Source organism: Hemitrygon akajei, chromosome 9 (genome assembly GCF_048418815.1).
Source record: "Hemitrygon akajei chromosome 9, sHemAka1.3, whole genome shotgun sequence".
Classification (NCBI taxonomy): domain Eukaryota; kingdom Metazoa; phylum Chordata; class Chondrichthyes; order Myliobatiformes; family Dasyatidae; genus Hemitrygon; species Hemitrygon akajei.
In genome coordinates, this window is record NC_133132.1 from 66109563 (window position 1) to 66136510 (window position 26948).

Here is a 26948-nt window from a genome sequence, read left to right on the forward strand (position 1 = left end):
TCTTCAGGCCGAACGGCATTCGGAGGAACTCGAACAGGCCGAACGGGGTGATAAGTGCTGTTTTGGGGATGTCTTCAGGGTGCACCGGGATTTGATGGTATCCCCGGACGAGGTCTACTTTGGAAAATATTCTTGCCCTATGCAGGTTTGCTGCAAAGTCCTGTATGTGCGGCACGGGGTAGCGGTCTGGAGTTTTAGCCTCGTTCAGTCTTCGATAGTCGCCGCATGGTCTCCAACCCCCAGCTGCTTTGGGCACCATGTGCAGGGGGGAGGCCCATGGGCTGTTGGACCTCCGTACGATCCCCAATTCCTCCATCCTCTTGAACTCCTCCTTCGCCAGGTGGAGTTTTTCCGGGGGGAGCCTTCGTGCGCGGGCATGGAGCGGTGGTCCCTTGGTTGGGATGTGGTGCTGAACCCTGTGTCTAGGCATGGCTGCCGTGAACAATTCCCGTACCAGAATCGATGGAAAGTCCGCCAGGATTCTGGTGAATTCGTTGTCCAACAGCGTGATGGAGTCCAGGTGTGGGGCCGGCAACTTGGCTTCACCCAGGGAGAACGTCTGGAAAGTCTCGGCATGTACCAGTCTTTTCCCTTGCAAGTCGACCAGCAGGCTGTGAGCTCACAAGAAGTCCGCCCCCAGGAGTGGTTGGGCCACGGTGGCCAGTGTGAAGTCCCACATGAACCGGCAGGTGCCAAACTGCAGCTGCACTGTGTGGGTGCCATAGGTCCGTATCATGCTGCCATTTGCAGCCCTCAGGGTGGGTCCTGGCTTCCTGTTACGGGTGTCGTACCCCGTCAGGGGCAAGATGCTGATTTCCGCTCTGGTGTCGACCAAGAAGTGATGTCCCGACTGTTCATTCCAGACGTACAAGAGGCTGTCCTGGTGGCCAGCCGCCATAGTCATTAGGCCCTGCCTGGCCCTTGCAGGGCGGGCAACAACGGCGGGCTTTTGTGCCCCACCGCTGGTGGTAGAAACACCACTGTTCACTGGCCTCCTCACTCCTGCCTCTGAGTTGTGTGCACCCCCCTGCCGGGCCTGGTCTGGTCTGCTGTTGGGCACGTGGCCTGGTAATCTGACCGACGGACGCCACGCTCTCCCTCTTGGCTTTCCACAGCATGTCTGCCCGGGCCGCCACCTTCCGGGGGTCGCTGAAATCTGCGTCGGCCAGCAGCAGATGTATGTCCTCGGGCAGTTGCTCTAGGAACGCTTGCTCGAACATGAGGCAGGGCTTGTGTCCATCAGCCAGGGCCAGCATCTCGTTCATCAATGCTGACGGCAGTCTGCCTCCCAAACCATTCAGGTGAAGCAGGCGAGCACCCCGCTCACGCCATTAGAGGCCAAAGGTCCCAATGAGCAGCGCCTTGAATGCTTCATATTTGCCTTCTTCTGGGGGTGATTGTATGAAATCCGCAACCTGGGCGGCCGTCTCCTGGTCAAGGGCGCTCACCACGTGATAGTAACGCGTGGAATCAGAGGATATCTGCCGAATCTGGAACTGGGCTTCTGCTTGGCTAAACCACACGCATGGTCACAGCATCCAGAAAGTTGGCAGTTTTAGCGAAACTGCGTGAACAGATGACGAGTCGGTCATCTTTGGTCCAAATCCTGTTTGGACCGTCGGGGTCACCAATGTAGCGATGTGCTACACCCAGCGCTGAAATAATGACATGCAGTCCGTAAGTCGTTTCGAGACTAGTTTATTCAAACTTCGCAGCGCTGGCATTTATCCCTAGCGCCCGCCCTCTCCGGGCGGAAATGACGTCAGAGGTGCATTACCAAAGTCTCCCTCCGCGCGCTGGCTATTTGTGAGCCGGTTCGTCTGCGCAGAAAGTGGGTTGCCACAATACAACCTTTTCGAATTTTTCTCAACTTTACCTGCCATATCCATCTCACAGCCACTCTTTGCCCTCCTCATTTCCCACTTATGAGTATTTATTAATCTTTTTTTTTAGATTCATCAAGGGATTCAATTAATCCTGACCTCTCAAACCCAATGCAAGATTCCTTCTTTTTCTTGACCAGAGCCTCAATTTCTCATGAGAGCTAATGTCCCCTAAACTTGCCTGCTTTACCATTCACCTAAACAGAAATATGCTGCTTCCAGACACTTGCTATTACACTCTTAAATGTCATTAATTCTTTTCCTTTGAAAGAGGCTCACCCAATCAATTTCTGTTAGATCCTGTCTAATTTCCCCAAAAGTAGCCCTCCTCCAGATTGGGACCCTAACGTGTAGACCTGGCCAATCTTTTCCATCACTATCTGAAACTGAATAGGATTATGGTCACTAGATCTGAAGTACTTCCTGACTGCCATTCAATGTGAACTAGTTACTTGCTATACTTCTTTCCCTAAGCGGAGGTGCAGTATTGTACCTTCCAAAGTAGTGCCCTATATATATTGACTCAGGAAGCCTCCCTGGACACAATTCATAAATTCCAACTGTCTAGGATCTTAACACTGGGTGACCCAGTCAACGCCGGAGAAATTAAAATCTCCTGATGTCTTTTTAAGTTAGTTTTATTAATTTAGAGAGCTAGCACAGTAACAGCCCAATGAGCTTGTGCCATGCAACTAACCAATTAAAATACTAATCCATACATCTTTGGAATGTGGAAGGTAACCCACCCAGTCACGGGAAGAATGTACAAACTCCTTACAGGCAGTGGCAGAATTGCACCTGGGTCACAGACATTGTAATAGTGTTACACCAAATGCTATGAGAATCTGAAACCCTATACATGACAAAACCATATATCCTTTAACTATAAGCAATTTCCCTATATATCTGCTCCTTAAGTTCCTGTCAACTATTGGGAGGTCGATAATATAGCTACATTAGAATGACCCTCCCTTACTTCTTTCCAAGTTCTATCCATGTGGCTTCACTGAATGATCCCCCAACAATGAAATCTCTAAGTACTGCTGATATGTTTTAACTTATCAAAAAGGCAACACACCCTGCTCACTTAACACTGTTAAGCCTAGGGCGTCTGTATTCTGGAATAATGAGCTGCCAGTTCTGTCATTTTCTCAGTCATGTTTCTGTTATGGCTATAACATCCCAGCACTCAGAGCTAATTCATACTCTGTGTTTGTATGCCTTACCTGTTTAACCTCGAGTACTGAAAGAAATGCAGTTTAACTGAGTACATACAGTATATCTATCACTGCCCTCACTGTGTCACCAGCTATCTCTTTATTCCATGCCTTCCTCATCCTCAGAGCCCTTACACCCTGCCATGATAGCACAAGCAAATTCCTTGCAAGGATATTGGTTCCCCTCTGGTTCAAGTGCAACGCGTCCGTATTGTGCAATTCAGTGTTCAAAGTAAATTCATAATCAAAGTACATAAATGCCACCAAATACAACCCTGATATTCATTTTCTTGTGGGCATTCACAGTAGATACAAAGAAACATCTTAGAATCAATAAAAACCTGCTCAGGACAAGACAGACAAGCAACCAATCTGCAAACGACAACAAACTGTGCAAATGCAATAAATAGAAAGATAAACAGAGAGATAGAAAGATAAATAAATAAAAGTAAGTAAGCAAGCAAGCAATAAATATCACAAACATGAGATGAAGAGTCCTTGAAAGTGAGTCCAAATGTTGTGGAAACAATTCAGTGTTGGGGTGAGTGAAATTGAATGAAGATATCCACTCTGGTTCAAAAACTTGATGGTTCAGAGGTAATAACTGTTCCTGAGGCTCCTGTAGCTGATGGCAACTGTGAGAAGAGAGCATGGCCTAGAAGGTGAGAGTCCTTGATGATGGATGCTGTTTGCCTGCAACATTGCTCCTTGTAGATATGCTCATTGCAGAGAACTTCACCTGTGATGGACTGTGCTGTATCCATTACATTTTGTAGGCTTTTCCATTCAAGGACATTGATATTTCCATACCAGCCCATAAAACAACCATTCAGTATACTCTCTAGTGCACATCTATAGAAGTTTGCTAAAATTTTAAGACCATAAGATAAAGAAGCAGAATTTGACAACTAGGCTCATTGAGTCTGTTCTGCCATTTCATCATGACTGATCCATTTCCCTTTTACCCCCATCTCCTGCCTTCTCCTCCTATCCCTTATGCCCTGACTAGTCAAGAGTCTATCAACCTCTGCCTTAAATATACCCGATGACTTGGCCTCCACAGCCACCTGTGGCAATGGATTCCACAGATTTACCATTCTCTTGTTAAATAAATTCCTCCTAATCTCCATACTAAATAGATGCCCCTCTAGTTAGTCAGACTGTCAGAAAGGGCAGGCAGGTAATGGGAGTTAGTTGCAGCCTACATGCTGAGTATCAAAACATTAGGGATGCAGAATCAGAAAGGATAACAAAATACAGTACTCAAGATGTTGTATCTAAATGTGTATAGTATAAGAAATAAGGTGGATGATCATGTTGAACTATTACAGATTGCCAGGTATGATGTTGCAGCCATCAATGAATCATGGCTTTAGGATGGTTGTAGTTGGGAGTGAAATGTTGAAGATTACATGTTATATCAGAGGGATAGGAAGGTAGGCAGAGGGAGTGGTGTGGCTCTACTGGTAAAGAATGGCATCAAATCAGTAGAAATATATGACATAGGACTGGAAGATGTTGAATCCTTGTGCATTAAGAAACTGCAAGGGTAAAAGGACATTGACGGCAGTTATAGACAAGCCTCCCAACAGTGGCTGGGAGGTGGACCACAGATTACAACAGGAAATAGAAAAGGCATGTCAAAAGGACAATGCTATGGTAGTCATGGGAGATTTTAACATGCAGGTCGATTGGGAAAATCAGGTTGGTAATGGATCTCAAGAGAGTGAGTTTGTTGAATGCCTAAGAGATGGCTTTTTAGAGCAGTTTGTCATTGAGCCTGGGGGATCAGCTATACTGGATTGGGAGGTCATTAGGGAGCTTAAGGTAAAAGAACTCCTAGGAACTAGTGATCACAATATGATTGAAATTTGGTAGGGAATAGGGATAGGTAAATTGGAAGAAGCTGCTGGCAGGGATGTCAGCAGAGCAGCAATGGCATGCATTTCTGGGAAAAATGAGGAAGGTGCAGGACATACGTATTCCAAAAATGAAGAAATACTCAAATGGTAAAATAGTACAACCGTGGCTGACAAGGAAGGTCAAAGCTGTTGTAAAAGCAAAAGAAAGAGCATACAACAAAGCAAAATTAGTAGGAAGCTAGAGGATTGGGAAGTTTTCAAAAGCCTACAGAGAACAACTAAAAAAATCATTAGAAGGGAAAAAATGAAATATGAAAGCAATCTATCAAATAATATCAAACTGGTTAGTAAAAGTTTTTCGTGTGTTAAAAATAAAAGAGAAATCAGATTCAGATTCAGATTCAGTTTATTGTCATTTAGAAACCACAAATGCAATGCAGTTAAAAAATGAGACAACGTTCCTCCAGAATGATATCACGAAAGCACATGACAAAACAGACTACACCAGAAAATCCACATAACGTTTGGCAATCCCCAGTCCAGAGTCCGGAGAGGCTGCTGCGTATTAATATCACGCTACCATCTTAGCACGTTCCCAAGAAAGGAGCTCCAATTCCACCAGACAAAACAAGACCAAAAACTAAAGCTACAAGACCTGCACAAAACCACATAGTTACAACATATAGTTACAACAGTGCAAACAATAGCATATCTGATTAAAAAAACAGACCATGGGCACAGTAAAAATAGTCCAAAGATGTTAAAAGACTATAAGGTCAAAAGAAACCACCACACAGTTTCCACAAGTCCTCAGGATCCCGATAGACTTGTCATCCCACGCAGGCGGCAGAAGGGAATACCCCCACTATGGACTTCCATAGCGCCGCCCGACTCAGCTTCGCAGACACATCACACAGTGAAAGCTCCGTCGAACCCAGCCTCGCAGACACAGCACACACTGAAAGCGACCTGACCACAGCGGACTCCGAGTCCGTCGAACCTCCAAGCCTCTGACCATCCCCTCTGGCACAGCTTCTCCGAGCACCATCCTCTGCCGAGCGTATTAAGACGCCCCCACCAACTGCCATCGGCAACGCAACCCCGAGGACTGGGGGCCTGTTCTTCTCAGCAGAGACCCAGACCTCACAGCAGTAGCAGCAATGAAGAAGGTCTTCCTGGAGATTTCCAGATGTTCCTCCATGCTCCCACATCCGTTTTTCATCCGATTATGATTGCGCACGGCACCCTGCTTCACAAATAACAGATAATCAGCTCCGGAGTGGCTGCTGCAAGCTGCGTCGTGCCATCATCTTGGAAATGAGAGTGAATATAGAACCACTAGAGAATGAGGCAGCAGAAATAATAACGGCAACAAGGAGATGGATGATGAACTAAATGAGTACATTTTGCATCAGTCTTCACTGTGGAAGACAGCAACAGTATGCCTGATGTTGTAGTGTGTGAAAGAGGAGAAGTGGGTGCAGTTACAATTACAAATGAGAAGGTGCTCAAAAAGCTGAAAAATGTAAGTCACCTGGACCAGATGAGCTGTACCCAAGGGTTCTGAAAGAGGTAGTGTTAGAGATTGTGGCGGCAATAGAAATGATCTTTCAAAAATCATTATACCCTGGCATGGTGCTAGAGGACTGGAAAATTGCAAATGTCACTCCACTCTTTAAGAAAGGAAGAAGGTAGCAGAAAGGAAATTATACACCAGTTAGCCTAACCTCAGTATTTGGGAAGACATTAGAGTCAATTGTTAGAATGAAGTGATGGCAGTATTTGGTGACATAGGACAAGATAATACAAAGTCAGCATGGTTTCCTTCAGGGTAAACCCTGCCTGACAAACCTGTTGGAATTCTTTGAAGAGATTACAAGTAGGATAGATAAAGGGAATACAGTGGATGTTGTGTATTTGGACTTTCAGAAGGCCTTTGACAAGGTGCCACACATGAGGCTGCTTACCAAGTTAAGAGCCAATGGTATTACAGGAAAGTTACTAACTTGGTTAGAGCATTGGCTGATTGGTAGGAGGCAGAGAATGGGAATAAAAGGATCCTCTTCTGGTTTGTTGCCAGTGACTAGTGTGGTTCCACAGGGGTCAGTGCTGGGACCACTTTTTATGCTATTTATAAATGATTTAGATTATGAAATAGATGGCTTTGTTGCCAAGCTTGCAAATGATACGAAGATAGGTGGAGGGGCAGGTAATGTTGATGAAACAGGTAGGATGCAGAAGGAGAACAGGACAGATTAGGAGAATGAGCAAGAAAGTGGCAAATGAAATGCAATGCTGGAAAATTCATGGTCATGCACTTTGGTAGTGGAAATAAATGCACAGACTATTTTCTAAATGGGGAGAAAATCCAAAAATCTGAGAAGCAAAGGGAATTGGAAGTTCTTGTGCAGAACACCCTTAAGGTTTACTTGCAGGTTAAGTCGGTGGTGAGGAAGGTAAATGCCATGTTAGCTTTCATTTCAAGAGGTCTAGAATACAAGAGCAAGGATGTGATGCTGAGGCTTTATAAGGCACTTGTGAGGTCTCACCTTGAGTATTGTGAACAGTTTTGGGCCCCTCATCTTAGAAAAGATGTGCTAGCATTGGAGAAGTTCCAGAGGAGGTTCACAAGGATGATTCCAGGAATGAAAGGGTTATCAAATGAGGAACGTTTGATGGCTTTGTGTCTGTACTCACTGGAATTCATATGGATGAGGGGGGTATCTCATTGAAACCTTTTGAACGTTGAAAGGCCTAGACAGAGTAGATGTGGAAAGGATGTTTCCCATGGTGGCAGAGTCTAGGACAAGAGGGCACAACCTCAGCATAGAGGGTCGTCCTTTCAAAACAGAGATGCGGATAAATTTCTTTAGCCAAAGAGTGGTGAACTTGTGGAATTTGTTGCCACATGCAGCTATGGAGGCCAGGTCGTTGGGTGTATTTAAGGGAGAAATTGATAGATTCTTGATTGGACATGACATCAAAGGTTTCGGGGAGGCCAGGAACTAGGGCTGAGGAGGAGAAAAGAAAGGATCAGCCATGACTGAATGGCAGAGCAGACTCAATGGGCCAGATGGCCTAATTCTGCTCCTATGTTTTATGGTCTTATTCTGAGGCTCTGTCCTCTAGTCTTAGACTCCCCCAATATAAGAAACATCCTCTCCACATTCACCCTATCGAGGCCTTTCAACATTCAATAGGTTTCAATGAGATCTCCCCTCATTCTTCTGAATTCTGGAAAGTACAGGCCCTGAGCCATCTAACACTCCTCATATGATAAGCCTTTCAAACTTGAAATCATTTTTGTGAACCTTCTTTGAACCTTTCTGATGTCAGCTTATCCTTTCTTAGATAAGGGGCCCAAAACTGCTCACTATGTGCCAAGTGGGGCCTCACCAGTGCTTTATGAAGCCTCAACATTACATTTTTGCTTATATATTCCAGTCCCCTCAAAATTAATGTCACCATCGCATTTGCCTTCCTCACCACCAACTCAACTTGCAAATGAACCTTTAGGGAATCCTGCACAAGGACTCCCAAGTCCCTTTGCACCTCATATTTTTGAATTCTTCACCATTTAAAAAATAGTCTACATTTTTATTTCTTCTACCAAAGTGAATGACCATACACTTCCCCATATTGTAATACAACTGCCACTTCTTTGCCCATCCTCCTCATCTATCTGATGCCTTCTGTAGCCTCTCTGCTTCCTCAACAGTACCTGCATTTCCACTTCTTTGCCCATTCTCCCTCGTATCTTTGTATCGTTCACGACACCATCAATTCCTTCATACATATACCTTAAAAAGAAACAGTCCTGAAATAGACTTCTGTGGATCACCACTAATCACTGGAAGCCAACCAGAAAAAAACTCCCCCTCTTGGGATTTAGGACGAACCTGACTTTCCCAATATACCTGCATATTGAAGTGTACCATAACTGTTGTAACATTGCCCTTTTTACATGCATTTTCTATCTTCCGTTGTAATTTGTCGACCATGTCTACGTTACTGTTCAGAGTTCTGTATATAATTCCCATCAGGGTCCTTTTACCTTTGTAGCTTCTTATCTCTACCTGCAATGATTCTACAGCTTCTGACAGAGCTGCCCCACCCCCTCTGTCCACCTACATGTCCTCTTGATACAATGTGTATCTTTGGACATGACGCTCCCAGCTATAATCTTCTTTCAGCCACAATTCAGTGATGCCCACAACATCATACCTGGTAATCTGGAACTGCACTGCAAATTATCTACTTATTCCATATACTGTGTGCATTCAAATATAACACCTGTATTCATCATCCTTTTCAATTTGTCCCCCTTTTACATTGCTACTCATCCAGTTGACTACCATCTTGCCTTATCACCAGCCTCTTCTTGGTAGCAGTCTCACTACACATTGCCTCTGTTTGTAAGTGAACTACTCCATCCTTAGCCCTGTCACTCCAGTTCTCATCACCCTACCTAATGAGTTTAAACCCTCCTGAACAGCTCTAGCAAACCTTCCCACAAGGATATTTGTCTCCCTCAGGTTCAAGTGAATCCGTACCTTTTATACAGGTCATACCTTCCCCAGAAGGGATCCCAAAGATTAAGAAACCTGAACGCCTGCCTCTTGCATCAGTTTCTCAGCCACACATTCAATTGCTGAATCATCCTATCTGGCACGTGACAGGCACCAATCCAGAAATTACTACCCTAGAGGTTATGCTTTTCAGCTTTCTACCTAGCTCCCTAAGATCTCTCTTCAGGACCTCTCACCTTTCCTACTTGTGTCATTTGTGCCAAAATGTACCAAGATTTCTAGCTGCTCACCCTCCCCATTTAGAATGCTGTGGACCCAATCCGAGACATCCCTGATCTTGGCACGTTAGAGACAAAATACCATCTGGGTATCTCTATTGTGGCCAGAGTCTCATCTTTGTTCCCCTAACTATGGAATCTCCCGTCACTACTGCAGTCCTCTTCACCTCCCTTCTCCTCTGAACCACAGCACCAGACTCAGTGCCAGAAACCCAGTCACACAGCTCCCCCCTGTAGGTCGTCCCCCTCAACAGTAGCCAAAGTAGTATACTTATTATTGTTGGGAATGGCCACAGGGTACTCTGCACTGGCTACCCACTTCCCTTCCTTCTCCTGACAGTCACCCAATTACCTAGTGGTGACCACCTCCCTCCCATCTATCACTTCCTCAATCTCCCGTATGAGCTGATTGTTATTGAGCTGCAGCTGCAGTTCCTTTACACATTCTCTGAGGAGCTGCAACTTGGTGCATCTGGTGCAGATGTGATTGTCTGGGAGGTGGAAGTTATTCAGAATTCTCACATCTCATACATAGATACTTACTTCACCCAAGACTTATCTCAACAAAGCCAAATGAGCCAAAGCCCACTCACACAATGGCCACTTCCTGCCTTATTTTTATTTACACTTTTGAATGAATTCCATTCACTGATTGGGTGCAGTCCAATTCTGAAAACTGCTAAACAATGCTACTTCTTAAAATCTTCATCCACATACCTAAGTGAAATCGTTGCTTCTCGTGCTCCCACTCACCGACTGGGCTTAGTCCAACTCCTATTTGTCATGTCATTTAGATGGCATGCTGAACCTTCACAAACTTATGAATGTAGAGACCCTGCCGTTCTTTCTTTGTAATGGCACTTACAGGTGAGAAGTTATTGTTGGGGCACCACTCAACCAGATTATTTGTTTCCTTCCTCCATGCTGATTTGTCACCAACTTTGATTCAGCCTACAACAGTGGTGTTGTTATCAAACTTAAATATAGCATTGGAGATGTGCTTAGCCTCACATTCATAAGTATACAGCAAAAAGAGCAGGGGACTAAACACACAGCCTTGTGGTGTACCTGTGCTAATGGCAATTGTGGAAGAGATATTATTTCCAATCTGAACCGACTGGGGTCTGCAAGGTGGAAAATTTGAGGATCCAGCGCACGATGGCATTGAGGCCTAGGTCACGGAGCTTATTGATTAATTTTGAGGGGATAATAGTACTGAATGCTGAGCTAGTATATGAAGAGCATCCTGATAAATGCAGTTTCACTGTCCAGACATTCCAGCATTGAGTGGAGAGCCAATGAAACAGCATCTGCTGTGGACCTGTTGTGCAAGTAGGCAATCTGCTGCAGATCCAAGTTGCTCCTCCATCAGGAGTTGATATGTTTAATCACCAACCTCTCAAAGCATTTCATCACAGTGGATGTAAATGCTACTGGACAATAGTCATTGAGGCACGTTACCATGTTCTTCTTGGGCACCAGTATAATTGATGCTTTCTTAAAGCAGGTGGGCATCTTAGACTAGAGGTTAAAGGTATTAGTGAACACCCACCAGTTGATCAGCACAAATCTTCAGTACTTGGCCAGGTACCTTTCTGGGTCAGATGCGTTCTGTGGGTTCACCCTCTTGAAGGATGCTCTCATGTTAGCCTCAGAGACTGAAATCACAGAGTAATTGGGGGCTATGGGAGTTCGGAAAGGTGCCTTTATGTTTTGTTGTTCAAAGCTAGCATAAAAGGAATTAAGCTCATCTGGGAGAAAAACTTATGTTGTCACATAGGTTGCCTCTACCCCAGAAGAGATCCCAATAATCCAAGAACCCGATTTCTGCAACAGCTTCTCAGCTTGAAATTTATCTGGCTAATCCTATTTCTGACTTCACTAGCATGTAGCACTGGGAGTGAAATGGAATTCATTATCCTTGATGTTCTGCTTTCTAACTTCTTACCAAGCTCCCTATACACATTCTGAAGGATTGCATCCCTTGTTCTACCTACATTGTTTGTAACAACATGTAGAACCATCTCTAGCTGTACAACAACCTCTTATATTGCTTAGCAGCCTCATGTATGGCAATATGTCAAAAGCCTTCAGAAAATTCAAGTAAATAACTTCCACTGACTCCACTTTGTCTATCCTGCTTGTTATTTCTACAAAATCACTAACATATTTTTCAGAGAAGCTTTTTCCTTAAAAAAAAACCATGTTGACTTTGGCCTATTTTATCATGTACTTCCAAGTACTCCAAAATGTTATTCATAATAATTGTCTCCAAAATCTTACCAACTACTGAGGTCAGGCTAATCAGCTTGCAATTTCCTCTTTCCCTTCTTAAACAGAGTGCTATATTTGACCGGTCTTATGAGACCTTCCCTGACTACAGTGATCCTTGAAAGTTATTCCTAATGCCTTCAGGCCAATTAGTTTCCTCAGCACCTTTTCCTTAGTAATGGCCACTGCATTCACTTCTTTCCTCAGACTCTCTTGAACTTCTGGCATGTTACTAGTGTCTTCTGCTGTGAAGACTGATACAAAATGCCTGTTCAGTTCCTCCGCCATTTCCTTGTAGCCCATTACTACTTCTCTAGCATTATCTTCCAGCAGTCTAATGTCCATTAAAAGAACTTCTGTAATCCTCATAAATAGTATCATTTAAGAAGCACTGGATTTAAGAAGCACATGGATGGATGGGTCTTGAAGGAATATGGGCTGAACATTGGAAATTGGGACTAGCTGGGTGGGCACCATGGTTGGCATGGATCTAAGGGCCCATCAAAGGACTTGCACCTGTGCTATCTTACTCTGTGATTCTAATCTTCCTTCTTCTCCTCCCTTCTTGCTTTTTAAAGTTATCCTCAGTTGTTTTTTAAAGGCTTCCCACTAATCTTTGCCATATTTTATGCCTTCACATTTGCTTTCATGTTATCCCTGTTTTCCCTTGTCTGCCATAGTTGCCTCATCCTCCCCTAAGTTTGCTTCTTCTTTCCTGGGATGAAATTCTGCTATATCTCCTGAATCACTCCCAGAAACACCTGCCATTGCTACTTCACTGTCTTCCCTTTCCAATCAACTCTGCCCAGCTCCTCCCTTAGGCCTCTGTAGTTAACTTCACTCAACTATAATACCATTACATGTAATTTCAGCTGCTCCCTCTCAAACTTCAGAGTGAATTCCAGTGAATATACTAATCATTAGCAACTTAGCTAATGATTCTCCCTAATTCTTGTTCATGGGTTTCAATATGGCTGAACATTCCATCTACCTGCACTATCTCTCCTATCAGTGCTCTGCTTCTGAACCTAATTTGTGAAAAAATGATAATTTTTACAGTTGAAGTCTTATAAGATCATTTCAACAACTTTCTTGAGTGCTTATAGCAAACAAGTTATATGGAATTCCAAGAGTTTTGGGAATTGGTGAGGACCAATCTACGAGTCTGTGGTGGCCAGTGCTATCATGTTTGCTGTTGTGTGCTGGGGCAGCAGGCTGAGGGTAGCAGACACCGACAGAATCAACAAACTCATTAGTAAGGCCAGTGATGTTGTGGGGGTGGAACTGGACACTCTGACGGTGGTGTCTGAAAAGAGGATGCTGTCCAAGTTGCATGCCATCTTGGACAATGTCTCCCATCTATGCAATAATGTACTGGTTAGGCACAGGAGTACATTCAGCCAGAGACTCATTCCACTGAGATGCAACACTGAGCATCATGGGAAGTCATTCTTGCCTGTGGCCATCAAACTTTACAACTCCTCCCTCGGAGTGTCAGACACCCTGAGCCAATAGGCTGGTCCTATTTCCACTTGGCATAATTTACTTATTATTATTTAATTATTTATGGTTTTATATTGCTATATTTCTACACTATTCTTGGTTGGTGTGACTGTAACAAAACCCAATTTCCCTTGGGATCAATAAAGTATGTCTGTCTGTCAATCACCAAAATGTGGAGAAGGCATTCTGGACAGGAGATACTTAAGGAGAGAAATGGGTGAAAACTGATACAATACCTTAACTGTAGTATCTCTATCTTCTAACCACAACATCTTGAATTTTTGAAAACATTCTAGTGCACGAGCAACAGCACCCCTCATAGTATTGACTGAAGTAGACAGTATTACGATTAATTTAGATACATCTTTGTGTTCTGCCACATTGTGATAAAAATTCTTCTGCCTCTTGAAACTTTTGCTTTCACTCAATTCTGAAAGAAGAAAAATACATACAAATTTACAACCATAAAATCATAAAATAGACTATTTACTTATGGTGATCAAGACTAGTATTTTGGAGATTTTACTCTATGTGAGAGTTCTCACAGAATATAGCTCAAGCATGAAATGTCATTGTATCAAAAATTATGGTGAGACCAGAACTGAAAAGTCTTTGGCTCCTGTAAGAAATTCTCAGGACAAAAATAAGTAACGAGTGAGTTAGTTGATGTGTTCATTATAAATTTTGAAAATTCCCCCAATTCACATTGGAAGACAGCAAATGAAACTCCTTTACTGAAAAGGAGAGATGAAAGTTGGAAGTGAAATGACAGTTAGTTTAACTTCTGTCATAGAATAAATGTAAGAAGTTATTATTAATTATGGATACACAGAAAAAAATCAAAGTTAACAGGCAATGTCTACGTGGTTTTGCGAAAGGGAAAGTAGAGATTTAGGATGGAAGGCAGTAAAAATGTCTTCGAAGTGCAGCATCCATGCTTGACACTCTCCAATCATATACTGATACAGTGACAATGTGGCTATGATGCTATTGTTGGCAATTTTTCTAACAAAAATATAAGGCCCAGCTTCAGAAATGTTCTGACTACTGGTTAAATCATGCCTGAACACTCTCAAGATTGAAAAATAAGTTGGAATAGCTATTGATCAGTCTGGGACTAAAAACTTTGAAAAATATGTAAAGAATTTTACCTAGATCTTTATATACATATCTTTATTTATTGCAGAGAGGCAAAGCACAGCTCAAATACCATATTAGATTTGCTGATGACACCACTATCGTTGGCCAAATAAAAGGTGTTGATGAATCAGCATACAGGAGGACATCTGAACAACAACTTCTCACTCAATGTAAGCAAGAAACATTGGAAGGTCTCAGAGCTCAAAGCTCTGTGTTCACTCTAAACACAGTGTAGACTACATTCTCCTGCCCCATTTAAGTGGCTCCCTGAACAGCGATGTATTTTCAGACTTCATTTTCTATGGCTGTCATCACTGACATATATATCTTATTGCATAGTGTTCTTTGGCTACACTCATGCATGGACTCTCCAGTGTTGACTTCATCAACATTTCCCACTGCCTCGGGAAAGAAGCTGACATAACCAAGGTCCCTTCCCACTCAGGTCATTCTCCCTTCTATTTTTGCCCATCAGGGAGAAGATTCAAGAATCTGAGAACATGAACAACCACTAAAATGTTAGGAATGGTCCACAAATTAAAATCCTGAAAGAGAGCAAGGCAAATTTTAAAGCCATTAGATAAGAATTTGCAAAGACTGATTGGGAAAGAATGCTTGCAGGTAAATGGACATCTGGCAAGTGTGAGACTTTTAAAAGTAAGTGACATAAGGACAGCTTTATGATAAAGTGATAGTTCTGTAAGAGTGAAGGGCAGGCAGAATTACAGAAGCCCGGTTGACAGGGGATATTGGTGCACCAAGAAAATCAAAGATGCATATTGTTACGAACCCCGTAACTGGGTTACTTACCAGCAAAGATAGAGGCATCCATTGGAGTCTGATGATACTATTTTTAACAGTATTTATTAGTAAAAATACACAAAAATAATATCAATGCAAATATACAGATAATATACGTCGTCAATACTAAACCTAAAAGTGCGGGTATAATAATAATCAATAAGAAATAAGCTCTATCGTTGTCTAGGGGATAATGAATTGTCCAATGGAAATCTAAAGGTCATTTCAGTTCATACAGGCTGCAGCTGTTTGTTCGTTGCTGTGTTGCAATTGTTGGAGAGAGAGAGAGAGAAAGAGAAAAACTTGCCGACTTTCCTTTATGATTTCGATCCGTCAGGTGTCTTGTTGTTGTGGCCGTTCAAGTGTGACCTCTCCTTTAGCTAAACCATTCTTCCGTGATGAGCCCGCCACCCAGGCAAGGGAGGACACACACGAGCTCCCACCGGCTTTCGCTATAAAACGCTGTCACTGGATTTCTAGCGTTTCTCCAGGTGTGTCTAAGGGGTGTTTTCCCAGACCCTCCTTTTATCTTCACTCACGGGGTCTTAGATGTCAATCAGGTTGGGATGATGCAATCCCTCAACCAGACCACTCTGGTTGTCCCCTGAGGGGTTTCAATGAATAGTACAGTACTCAATACACAATTCCTTCTCCAAGAGACAATAGCAGTACTCAGTGGTTCCATTCCACTTATGTCAGGAGACATTCCATCTGGTTGTGTATTCTGCGTCTCTCTCTCTCTCATTTCCTGGCATGCTGTGTATCTCTCTCATCTCCTGGGTCTCATACCCGAAATACTAGCGATCTTGTGATTCTCAAAAGTGGGGGGGGGGGGGCGGGCATTGGCGTTTCTGGACACTTCTGTCCATCAGATTTGCTCCTCATTCGTAACACCCCCATCCTTCCAAGGATTTTTGCCACAGGTAAAAATTAACTACTACAGAGTCTTACAGAATTTCAGAATCTAACACAATACAAAATAATTTTTTTTCACTACAGAGTAATACAGTTATACATTCAATTCAGCATCTAAACAGTTAGCGATTACATTGTCACTTTCTTTAATATCTTAATATCTTGTACCTTAATAAATTCCTGTAGCATCAGACTCCAATTTAATAACCACCTATTTTTATTCCTTTTCTTCAGCAAAACAAAACTAAAGAGTTGTGATCTTAGCTTACGTGTATATTACAAAAAATTATGCAAATACTAATCTTTAGTTTACTTTCAAACTTGACAGTCAATCTTCCATGGGGTTGTCTTTATTATTTACATGCTTTGTTGAAATCCCTTAAAACCGGATCCTGTTACTTTAAAGTGGCATCCCATCAACCCTCGCCCCTTTTCCAGTTAACTCCCACGTGGTTAGCTTGCGTAACAGTGTGGAATAGGCTTTTGGATGCTCCTTTCATAGGAGTTATTTTATCAACAATGGTTTCCAAACTTAGCCCATTTTCTGAACATCCACACAATTCTTTATTTTTAAGCAAGTCGTTAGTTTTATCTTCAGAACCCTTCATTCTATTAGTTTTCAGTTTAATATCTGCAAGCGATCCCTCTTTGTCCAAACAACATTTCAAATTCTGCCTCTTCACAGCACACTCTTGAATAACATTAGCGTGTGGGGCACCTTTACATTCCAGATCAAACTGTAATTGATTCGCAGGCACCGTGTTAACAAGCCATTGTCCCTTCAGCCTGGTTACTGCTTCTGACCCCAATCCAGACTTTAAATTTTCTTCATTCAATTTAGGAACTACACTTTTCCCTTTCCCTTCACTAATAATATTCACCTCACCACCTTTTATCTCCTCACTAACTTTTAACACACCTTCGAACACAAACAACTGGGAATTCTCACTTCCCACTAGTACCAAGGTTAACCCTTTCTTTACTGAACCAAGTCCATCTGACCCACGAGGACTGCATTCTTTTTTAACTGAATCAAATACCTCAGAATTTTCCTGAGTTCCATTACTAGGTTCAGTACCACGTGCATCCACATCTTGAACACACTCAAACGGGACATCTGCCTCTTTCAGGCTTTCCATACCCGTCCCCTTTTCAAATTCTAAGTTCTAAGTTCCCCTGATCCTCCTAGTTACTCTCTGGGCAACTCCCTTCCGGAGTAAACTCAACCCTGCGGGCTGAAAAAACCTCATCTGCCAACCCAGCAGACTCCGTCAAGGTAATGGTATCCTTTTCATCTAGGACTGCCCTCATTTCATTATTGGGAATTTAAAATTTTCAACTTCTTCAAACAGTTCTGTCAAGCCAGACAGATCATCCATGTCCAACCCTGGACCTTCTAACAGCCTTATCTGCTTCTCATTTTTACTCTGTGCCTCTATAAATTTCCTCCTGGCTAAGGGTAGGTCTACCTCCTCTCCTTTATTCTCTTTCACCTCCCTATTCTCCATTTTACCACCCTCTAACCCCTCTTGGTACAGGGTCGGTAAAAACGTCTCAGCCAAATTGATACTGGCCTGAATTAAACTGGTCTCTTTCTCAGCTGCCTTTCTCGACATGCTGCGAGTGATCGCGCATGCGGGATAGATCTTGCAACCTAGGGGCGGAACCTCAACACTTACAGGCTGGCTCATCAGCTTCATGGCTGACCAAACCTCACCCCCAGCTAAATCGTTACCCAGAAGGACGTCCACGTCAGTTCTCGGAAATTCTGATCGCACCCCTATTTCAACTGGTCCAGATACCAGCTCACAATTTATAATGGTCCTATGCAAAGGCACAGCTTCTGTCCCTTTTCCTATGCCTCTCAAATCTACCTCTCCCGTCTCAGGACCAAAATCTAGTACCTTACTGAGAATCAATGACTGCTCAGCTCCAGTATCTCTCCAGATCCGCACTGGAACTGGTGTTTCTCCCTCTTTCACAGACACGGTCCCTTCTGAAATAAATTTCTCACGCCTCTCTTATATTCTATCTACCTGGGGCTTTCTCGTCGATTTACTGATCAACACATTACTGTAGGGACTGCTGCTTTCCCTTTTCCTGTCTCCTTCCTCGGAGCAAAGCACTTAGATGCAATATGACCCACCTTTCCACAATTAAAACAGGTCCAGCCAGGACCCCTCCTGCCATCTTGCCTTTCTTCCTCCTTATTTTTACCACTACCTCCCAGCTGAATCTCTGCCTCAGCTGGCGGGCTTTCTCTACCATTCCCACGGTCTTTCTGGTAACTCTTATTCGAGGAAAACTTTGTCTTGTGGGTTAGGGCATATTCATCTGCGAACCTGGCAAATTTGGATATGGACTTATTCGGCTTCTCGTTCAGATACATCCGGATATCATCCCAAACACAACCTTTAAATTCCTCAATCAGAATTAACTCCCTTAAGCGCCGAAAATCTTCTTCCACCATTTCTGCTGCACACCAGCGATCCAAGAACACACCCTTCTCATAGGCAAACTCGGTATACGTCTGATTGCACCCTTTCTTTAAATTTCTGAACTTTTGTCTATAGGCCTCAGGTACCAATTCATAGGTCCGAAGAATGGCCTCCTTTACTTTTTCATAATTCTCAGACTCCTCCTCCTCCACGGACAACGCCGCATATGCCCGTTGTGCCTTCCCTTTTAACACATTTTGTAACAACGCCACCCACTGATCTCTGGGCCACTTCTGACTCACTGCCGCCTTTTCAAAATGCAAGAAATAACTATCAACATCCGTCTCCTCGAACAGCGGTACTAACTTAAACTCCCTACTAACATTAAATCTCTCCTCTCGGTCTGACCCTTGAGCTCTTCGCTCTTGCCTTAACTTCTCCAGGTCCATCTCATGTTGCCTCTGTTTCTCCTTCTCCCTTTGGTTCTCAGCTCTTTCCCTCTCCTTTTCAGCTCTTTCCTTCTCCTTTTCAGCTGCTTCCAGCTGTTTTAACTTAATTTCATGCTCCCTCTGCTTTTCAGCTCTTTCCTGCTCTAACCTAAACTCCCTACTAACATTAAACCGCTCCTCTCGGTCTGGCCCTTGAGCTCTTCACTCTTTCCTTAACTTCTCCAGGTCTAGCTCATATTGCCTCTGTTTCTCCTTCTCCTCATACTCCCTCTCCTTTTCGGCTCTTTCCTTCTCCTTTTCAGCTGCTTCCAGCTGTTTTAACTTAATTTCATGCTCCCTCTTCACCTCTAACCCTTTAGCTGGAGCTCATGCTCCCTCTGCTTTTCAGCTCTTTCCTTTTCCTTTTCAGCTCTTTTCTTCTCCTTTTCAGCTGCTTCCAGCTGTTTTAACCTAATTTCATGTTCCAACCTTAATTTTTCCAACTCTAACTGAGCCGTCCCACTCGCTGGTACCTTTTCAGGGATATTTTCCAATACCTCAGCCGAAAACACATTCTTCACAATATAATACTGAGTTATGGCCCTCCGCACCTCCCGCTTTTTCATTGACAACCTCACCTCTGCGAGATTTAGTCCTTTCGCAATATTTATCAAGTCCAACTTTGTGGCAGCCTCTAGCGCCTCCGGAGTCGGGTTTTTTATAAATTCGTCTACGTTCATCTTTGCTGGTTTCCCGTCTGGTTACCCATGCAACCAGATCCAAGTTTTGACTTAGAAGCCCGATTTACTGGCCCTCCAATTTGGTATCAAATCTCAAGACGAGGCCCCAAGTTGTTACGAACCCCGTAACTGGGTTACTTACCAGCAAAGATAGAGGCATCCGTTGGAGTCTGATGATACTATTTTTAACAGTATTTATTAGTAAAAATACACAAAAATAATATCAATGCAAATATACAGATAATATACGTCGTCAATACTAAACCTAAAAGTGCGGGTATAATAATAATCAATAAGAAATAAGCTCTATCGTTGTCTAGGGGATAATGAATTGTCCAATAGAAATCTAAAGGTCATTTCAGTTCATACAGGCTGTAGCCGTTTGTTCGTCGCTGTGTTGCAATTGTTGGAGAGAGAGAGCGAAAGAGAAAAACTTGCCGACTTTCCTTTATGATTTCGATCCGTCAGGTGTCTCGTTGTCGTGGCCGTTCAAGTGTGACCTCTCCTTTAGCTAAACCGTTCTTCCGTGATGAGCCCGCCACCCAGGCAAGGCTCACACACGAGCTCCCACCGGCTTTCGCTATAAAACGCTGTCACTGGATTTCTAGCGTTTCTCCAGGTGTGTCTAAGGGGTGTTTCCCCAGACCCTCCTTTTATCCTCACTCATGGGGTCTTAGATGTCAATCAGGTTGGGATGATGCAATCCCTCAACCAGACCACTCTGGTTGTCCCCTGAGGGGTTTCAATGAATAGTACAGTACTCAATACACAATTCCTTCTCCAAGAGACAATAGCAGTAGTCAGTGGTTCCGTTCCGCTTACGTCAGGAGACATTCCACCTGGTTGTGTATTCTGCGTCTCTCCCTCTCATTTCCTGGCATGCTGTGTATCTCTCTCATCTCCTGGGTTTCATACCTGAAATACCAGCGATCTTGCGATCCTCAAAAGGGGGGGGGGGGCGGGCATTGGCGATTCTGGACCCTTCTGTCCATCAGATTTGCTCCTTATTCGTAACAATATATCAAGTATAGGCAGCTGGGATCAAGTGAATCCATTGAGGTGTTGTATTTTGGTGAGTTAAACTAGGACTGAGATTACAAGTAAATGGTAGGGCTCTGAAAAGTATGGTGGAATAGAAGGACCAAAAAGTACAGACCCTGAAAGTGGCGAGATAAGACAGGGGTGGTAAAGAAGGCATATGGTACATCAGTCAGGGAATTAAGTACAGGGATCATGACGTCATGCTGTAGGTACAGATTGTTACAACTCACAGAAAGGCAGTACAGTTCAAAACTAAGCACAGAATTTTTGTAGCTAAAAATAATCTGCATGGAGTGGGTCAAGCAGCTTCTGTGGAGTGAAAGGAACTATCAGTGTTTTGGGTCCAGAATCTGTGGCAGGATTGAGATAGAGGCTCACAAAGTTACTAGAGGTTGTGTGCTTGCGAGATCTGATGCCTTTCCTTTGATAATTATCAACTCCTAATCAGCCATGTCGCAGCCAGTGAGGGTGCATTGCAATGAAGGAGTAAGCAGGCAAATTAAAGTGGAAGTCTGGTGTTAACTGAATACTTAAGGGTTATTAGTTAATATTTCTATAATTTTTGTGAAATGGAATCCATAAAATAGTGTGGATTTGACTAGAAACTATGATCAGGAAACTGCTGAAGTGGTTAGCATCAGAGTAAAGGCAATGTGGTGCAAGAAGTATTTTGTTTGATTCTTAATTCATGGACTAGTTGAGCAGAAGCCCTGTATCCATGCAGTATTGCCTATAACTTTAATTCAACCAAGTGATGTAGCTGTTGTTATCCAGGTCAGCATTTAACTTTATCTTTTAAAGAGGTGCAGTCTTTATGGTGAAAACACACCAAAGTATTGTGAGGATTTATCACCAATGGAAAAAAGACAAAAAAGATTTAATAGAAAATTCTAGAAATATGCAAGTCAAGCAACATTTTAGAGAGAAAAGCAGAGTTAATACTTCAGTTGACATTTTGCTGAGAATGGAAAATATATCAATTTATTTTACCTTCAATTAATAGTCCTTCTCTGTCGTATCATAGCTGGTTGAGCAGGAGAAAGACAGGCCCCCATAAAGCCATATTAAGAACATAGAACATAGAAATCTACAGCACATTACAGACCCTTCAGCCCAAAATGTTGTGCCGATCATGTAACATACTCTAGAAACTCCCTAGAAATTACCCTACCACATAGCCCTCTATTTTTCTAAGCTCCATGTACCTATCCAAGAGTCTCTTAAAAGACCTATTGTATCCGCCTATGCCACCATCACCAGCAGCATATTCCACGCACCCATCACTCTCCATGCGAAAAACTTACCCCTGACATCCCCTCTGTACCTACTTCCAAGCACCTGAAAACTATGCCCCCTTGTGTTAGCCATTTTAGCCCTGGGAAAAAGTCTCTAGCTATCCACACCATCTATGCCTCTCATCATCTTATACCCCTCTATCAGGTTACCTCTCATGATACGTTGCTCCAAGGAGAAAAGGCCAAGTTCACTCAACCTATTCTCATGGCACGCTCTCCAATCCAGCCAACATATTTGTAAATCTCCTACTCTTTCTATAGTATCCACATCCTTTCTGTAGTGATGTGACCAAAACTAAACACAATATTCCAAGTGGGGTCTGACCAAGGTCTTATATAGCTGTAACATTACCTTACAGCTCCTGAACTCAATCCTACAGTTGATGAATGCCAACACACCATATGCCTTCTTAACAACACTGTCAACCTGCACAGAAGCTTAGACTATCCTATGGACTTGGACCTCGAGATCTCTCTGAGATCTTTTATTTCCTTTGTGACAACAAAATAATAAACTCACATTCTTCACAGAATAATGTATTCAGGGCTAAAAGGCTCAACTGATAGTATTTTTGAAATAATAAAGTTAAGCAATACAATGTAAAGTTATTCACATTACTTGAATGCAATGAAAACTACCAATATTATCAATGAAGCATTAATCAGCGGTTTGATCAGGGCATGACAGCGCAAGCACGTGGACGTCAGCCAGTTTGAACAGCGAGGAGAGTTTAAAAGGAGACAGCTTTATAGAGCGGGCGCTGGAGTAGAGGGAGACAGAGCAGGAAGGCTTTGGCTCAACATGGCTTCAGCAGTAATGGGTCGAGGCGAGGTAGGTTGCCTGTGTAGAATACAGACAGGAAGTATGTGTGTGAGGCCGGTGTTCTGTGCTCGGTGTCAGATGTGGGAAGTCCTCTCAGCCCTCCCACCCTCTCAGACGTCCACATCTGCGCCAGATGCATTGAGCTGCAGCTCCTTAGGGACCATGTTAGAGAACTAGAGACGCGGCTCAGTGACCTTCGCCTGGTCAGGGAGAGTGAAGAAGTGATAGATAGGAGCTGTAGGCAAGTAGTCACACCAATATCCTGGCAGAGAGGTTTGCAAAGGCTATTGGGGAGAGTTTAAACTAGAATTGCTGGGGGGTAGGAACTGAACTGAAGAGACAGAGGAAGAGGTGGTTGGTTCGCAGATAAAGATAGCTTGGAGACGGTGCAAGAGGGAGGATAGGCAGGTGATAGAGAAAGAATGTGCTCAGACCAATGGTTTGAGATGTGTCTATTTTAATGCAAGAAGTACTATGAACAAAGCAGATGAGCTGTGTGTGTGGATCAGTACTCGGAGCTATGATGTTGTGGCCATTACAGAGACTTGGATGGCTCAGGGGCAGGAATGGTTACTTCAAGTGCCAGGGTTTGGATGTTTCAGAAAGGACAGGGAAGGAGGCAAAAGAGGTGGGGGAGGAGCACTGTTGATCAGAGATAGCATCATGGCTGCAGAGGAGGAGGAAGTCATGGAGGAATTGTCTACGGAGTCTCCATGGGTGGAACAGGAAGGGGTCAATAAATAACCTTCCTGTTTTTATAGACACCCAATAGTAACAGGGACAGCGAGGAGCAGATAGGGAGACAGATTCTGGAAAGGTGTAACAATAACAGGGTGGTTGTGGTGGGAGATTTTAATTTTCCAAATATCAATTGGCATCTCCCTAGAGCGAGGGGTTTAGATGGGGTAGAGTTTGTTAGGTGTGTTCAGGAAGGTTTCTTGACACAATATGTAGATAAGCCTACAAGAGGAGAAGCTGTACTTGATCGGATATTGGGAAATGAACCTGGTCAGGTGTCAGATCTCTCAGTGTGAGAGCATATTGGAGATAGAGGTCACAATTCTATCTCCTTTACCATAGCATTGGAGAGGGACAGGAACAGACAAGTTAGGAAAACGTTTAATTAGAGTAAGGTAAAATATGAGGCTATCAGGCAGGAACTTGGCAGCATAAATTTGAAACAATTGTTCTCAGGGAAACGCACGGAAGAAATGTGGCAAATGTTCAGGGGATATTTGTGTGGAGCTCTGCATAGGAACGTTCCAATGAGACAGGGAAAGGATGGTAAGGTACAGGAACTGTGGTGTACAAAGGCTGTTGTAAATCTAGTCAAGAAGAAAAGAAGAGCTTACGAAAGGTTCAGAAAACTTTGAAATGATAGAGATCTAGAAAATTATACAGCTAGCAGGAAGGAGCTTAAGAATGAAATTAAGAGAGCCAGAAGGGGCCATGAGAAGGCCTTGGCAGACAGGATTAAGGAAAACCCTAAGACATTCTACAAGTATGTGAAGAGCAAAAGGATAAGACGTGAAAGAATAGGACCAATCAAGTGTGACAGTGGAAAAGTGTATATGGAACCAGAGGAGGTAGCAGAGGTACTTAATGAGAACTTTACTTCAGTATTCACTATGGAAAAGGATCGTGGTGATGACTTATGGCAGACTGAAAAGCCTGAGCATGTAGATATTACAGAAGAAGATTTGCTGGAGCTTTTGGAAAGCATCAAGTCACCAGGACTGGATGAGATATACCCCAGGCTACTGAGGGAGGTGAGGAAGGAGATTGCTGAGCCTTTGGCAAAGATCTTTGCATCATCAATGGGGACAGGAGAGGTTCCAGATGATTGGAGGTTTGCTGATGTTGTTCCCTTATTCAAGAAAGGGAGTAGAGATAGCCCAGGAAATTATAGACCAGTGAGTCTTACTTCAGTGGTTGGTAAGTTGATGGAGAAGATCCTGAGAGGCAGGATTTATGAACATTTGGAGAGACATAATATGATTAGGAATAATCACCATGACCTTGTCAAAGGCAGGTCGTGCCTTACAAGCCTAATTGTATTTTTTGAGGATGTGATGTAGCAGTAGATGTAGTGTATATGGATTTCAGCAAGGCATTTGACAAGGTACGCCATGTAAGGTTTCTGAGGGGACATTGCTTGGTGGATCCAGAACTGGCTTACCTACAGAAGGCAAGGTGTGGTTGTAGACGGGTTATATTCTGCATGGAGGACAGTGACAGTGGTGTGCCTCAGGGATCTGTTCTGGGACCCCCTCTCTTTGTGATTTTTATAAATGACCTGGATTAGGAAGTAGAGGGATGGGTTACAAAATTTGCTGATCACACAAAGGTTGGGAGTGTTGTGGATAGTGTGGAGGACTGTCAAAGGTTACAATGGGACATTGATAGGATGCAAAACTGGGCTGAGAAGTGGCAGATGGAGTTCAACACAGGTAAGTGTGAGGTGGTTCATTTTGGTAGGTCAAATATTATGGCAGAATATAGTATTAATGGTAAGGCTCTTGCAGCATGGAGGATCAGAGGGATCTTGGGGTCCGAATCCATAGGATGCTCAAAGCTGCTGCGCAGGTTGACTCTGTGGTTAAGAAAGCATATGGTGCATTGGACTTCAACAATCGTGGGACCAAGTTTAAGAGCCGAGACTTAACATTGCAGCTATATATTAACCCTGTTCAGACCCCACTTGGGTTAGTAGTAGGCTATTAGTTCTGGTAGCCTCACTACAGGAAGGATGTGGAAACCATTGAAAGGGTGCAGAGGAGATTTACAAGGATGTTGCGTGGATTGGGGAGCATGCCTTATGAGAATAGGTTGAGTGAACTCTGTCTTTTTTCCTTGGAGCGACGAAGGATACACCCGATAGAGGTGTATAAGATGATGAGAGGCATTGATCTTGTGGATAATCAAAGGCTTTTTCCCAGCGCTGAAATGGCTAGCAGGAGAGGGCACAGTTTTAAGGCGCTTAGAAGTGGGTACAGAGGAGATGTCAGAGGAAAGTTTTTTACACAGAGAGTGGTGAATGCATGGATTGGGCTGCCAGTGACATTGGTGGAGGCAGATACTATAGGATCTTTTAGGAGACTCCTGGGTAGGTACATGGGCCTTAGAAAAACAGAGAGCTATGGATAACCCTGGGTAATTTCTATGGTAGGGACATGTTTGGCACAGCTTTGTGGGCCGAAGGGCCTGTATTGCGCTGTAGGTTTTCTATCTTTCTATTATTATCATTAATTCTGACTTACCATTTGCAAATTATTTATGTGGTTTACAAATCTGGAAAAAACATTAAGGTATGAAATATCATTTTGTTTTCTTTTCAGCATAGCATATATACACCTTTTAATATTGGGATCCAACAAAAATGACTACTGTCTATTTTTCTTGCTTTTAAACATGTTGTTAAAGGTTTACTCCCTCAAATAGAAAACATTATACAACTTAGCACAACTAGTTTGCAAGCATGATTTACCTGTTCCACTCTGTAATTCATAATCATCTTGGTTTTTTGACTGCCTCCACTGTACCACTCGACGGCTAACTTCCAAAACCATTTGGACAATTCGGATGATAGCATGCTGAATTTCATCCAAATTTGGTACCATAAACTACATTATAAAAGTAAATATTTAAAAAATAGTTGTAACTTGGGCTTGCTCCAAAAATTGCTCATTGTAAAGTGACAAAGTTTCAATGAAAACACATTTTTAATATAGAGTCATACAGCATGATGTATGATGTGGTGAACCATTTAGTTGTGGGCAACCAT

General features: G+C 43.1%; 1 protein-coding gene across 1 annotated transcript in view; it reads right to left on the reverse strand.

The window, feature by feature from the left end:
• LOC140732658 (dynein axonemal heavy chain 8-like) overlaps positions 1-26948 on the reverse strand; it is a 952247-nt gene that overhangs the window by 622045 nt on the left and 303254 nt on the right. Inside the window, exons 25-26 of the mRNA XM_073055351.1 lie at positions 26652-26787; positions 13780-13973 (exon numbers count right to left, since the gene is read on the reverse strand). Of these exons, the coding sequence (XP_072911452.1) occupies positions 13780-13973; positions 26652-26787 (330 nt within the window). The remainder of the gene's footprint in view (positions 1-13779; positions 13974-26651; positions 26788-26948) is intronic.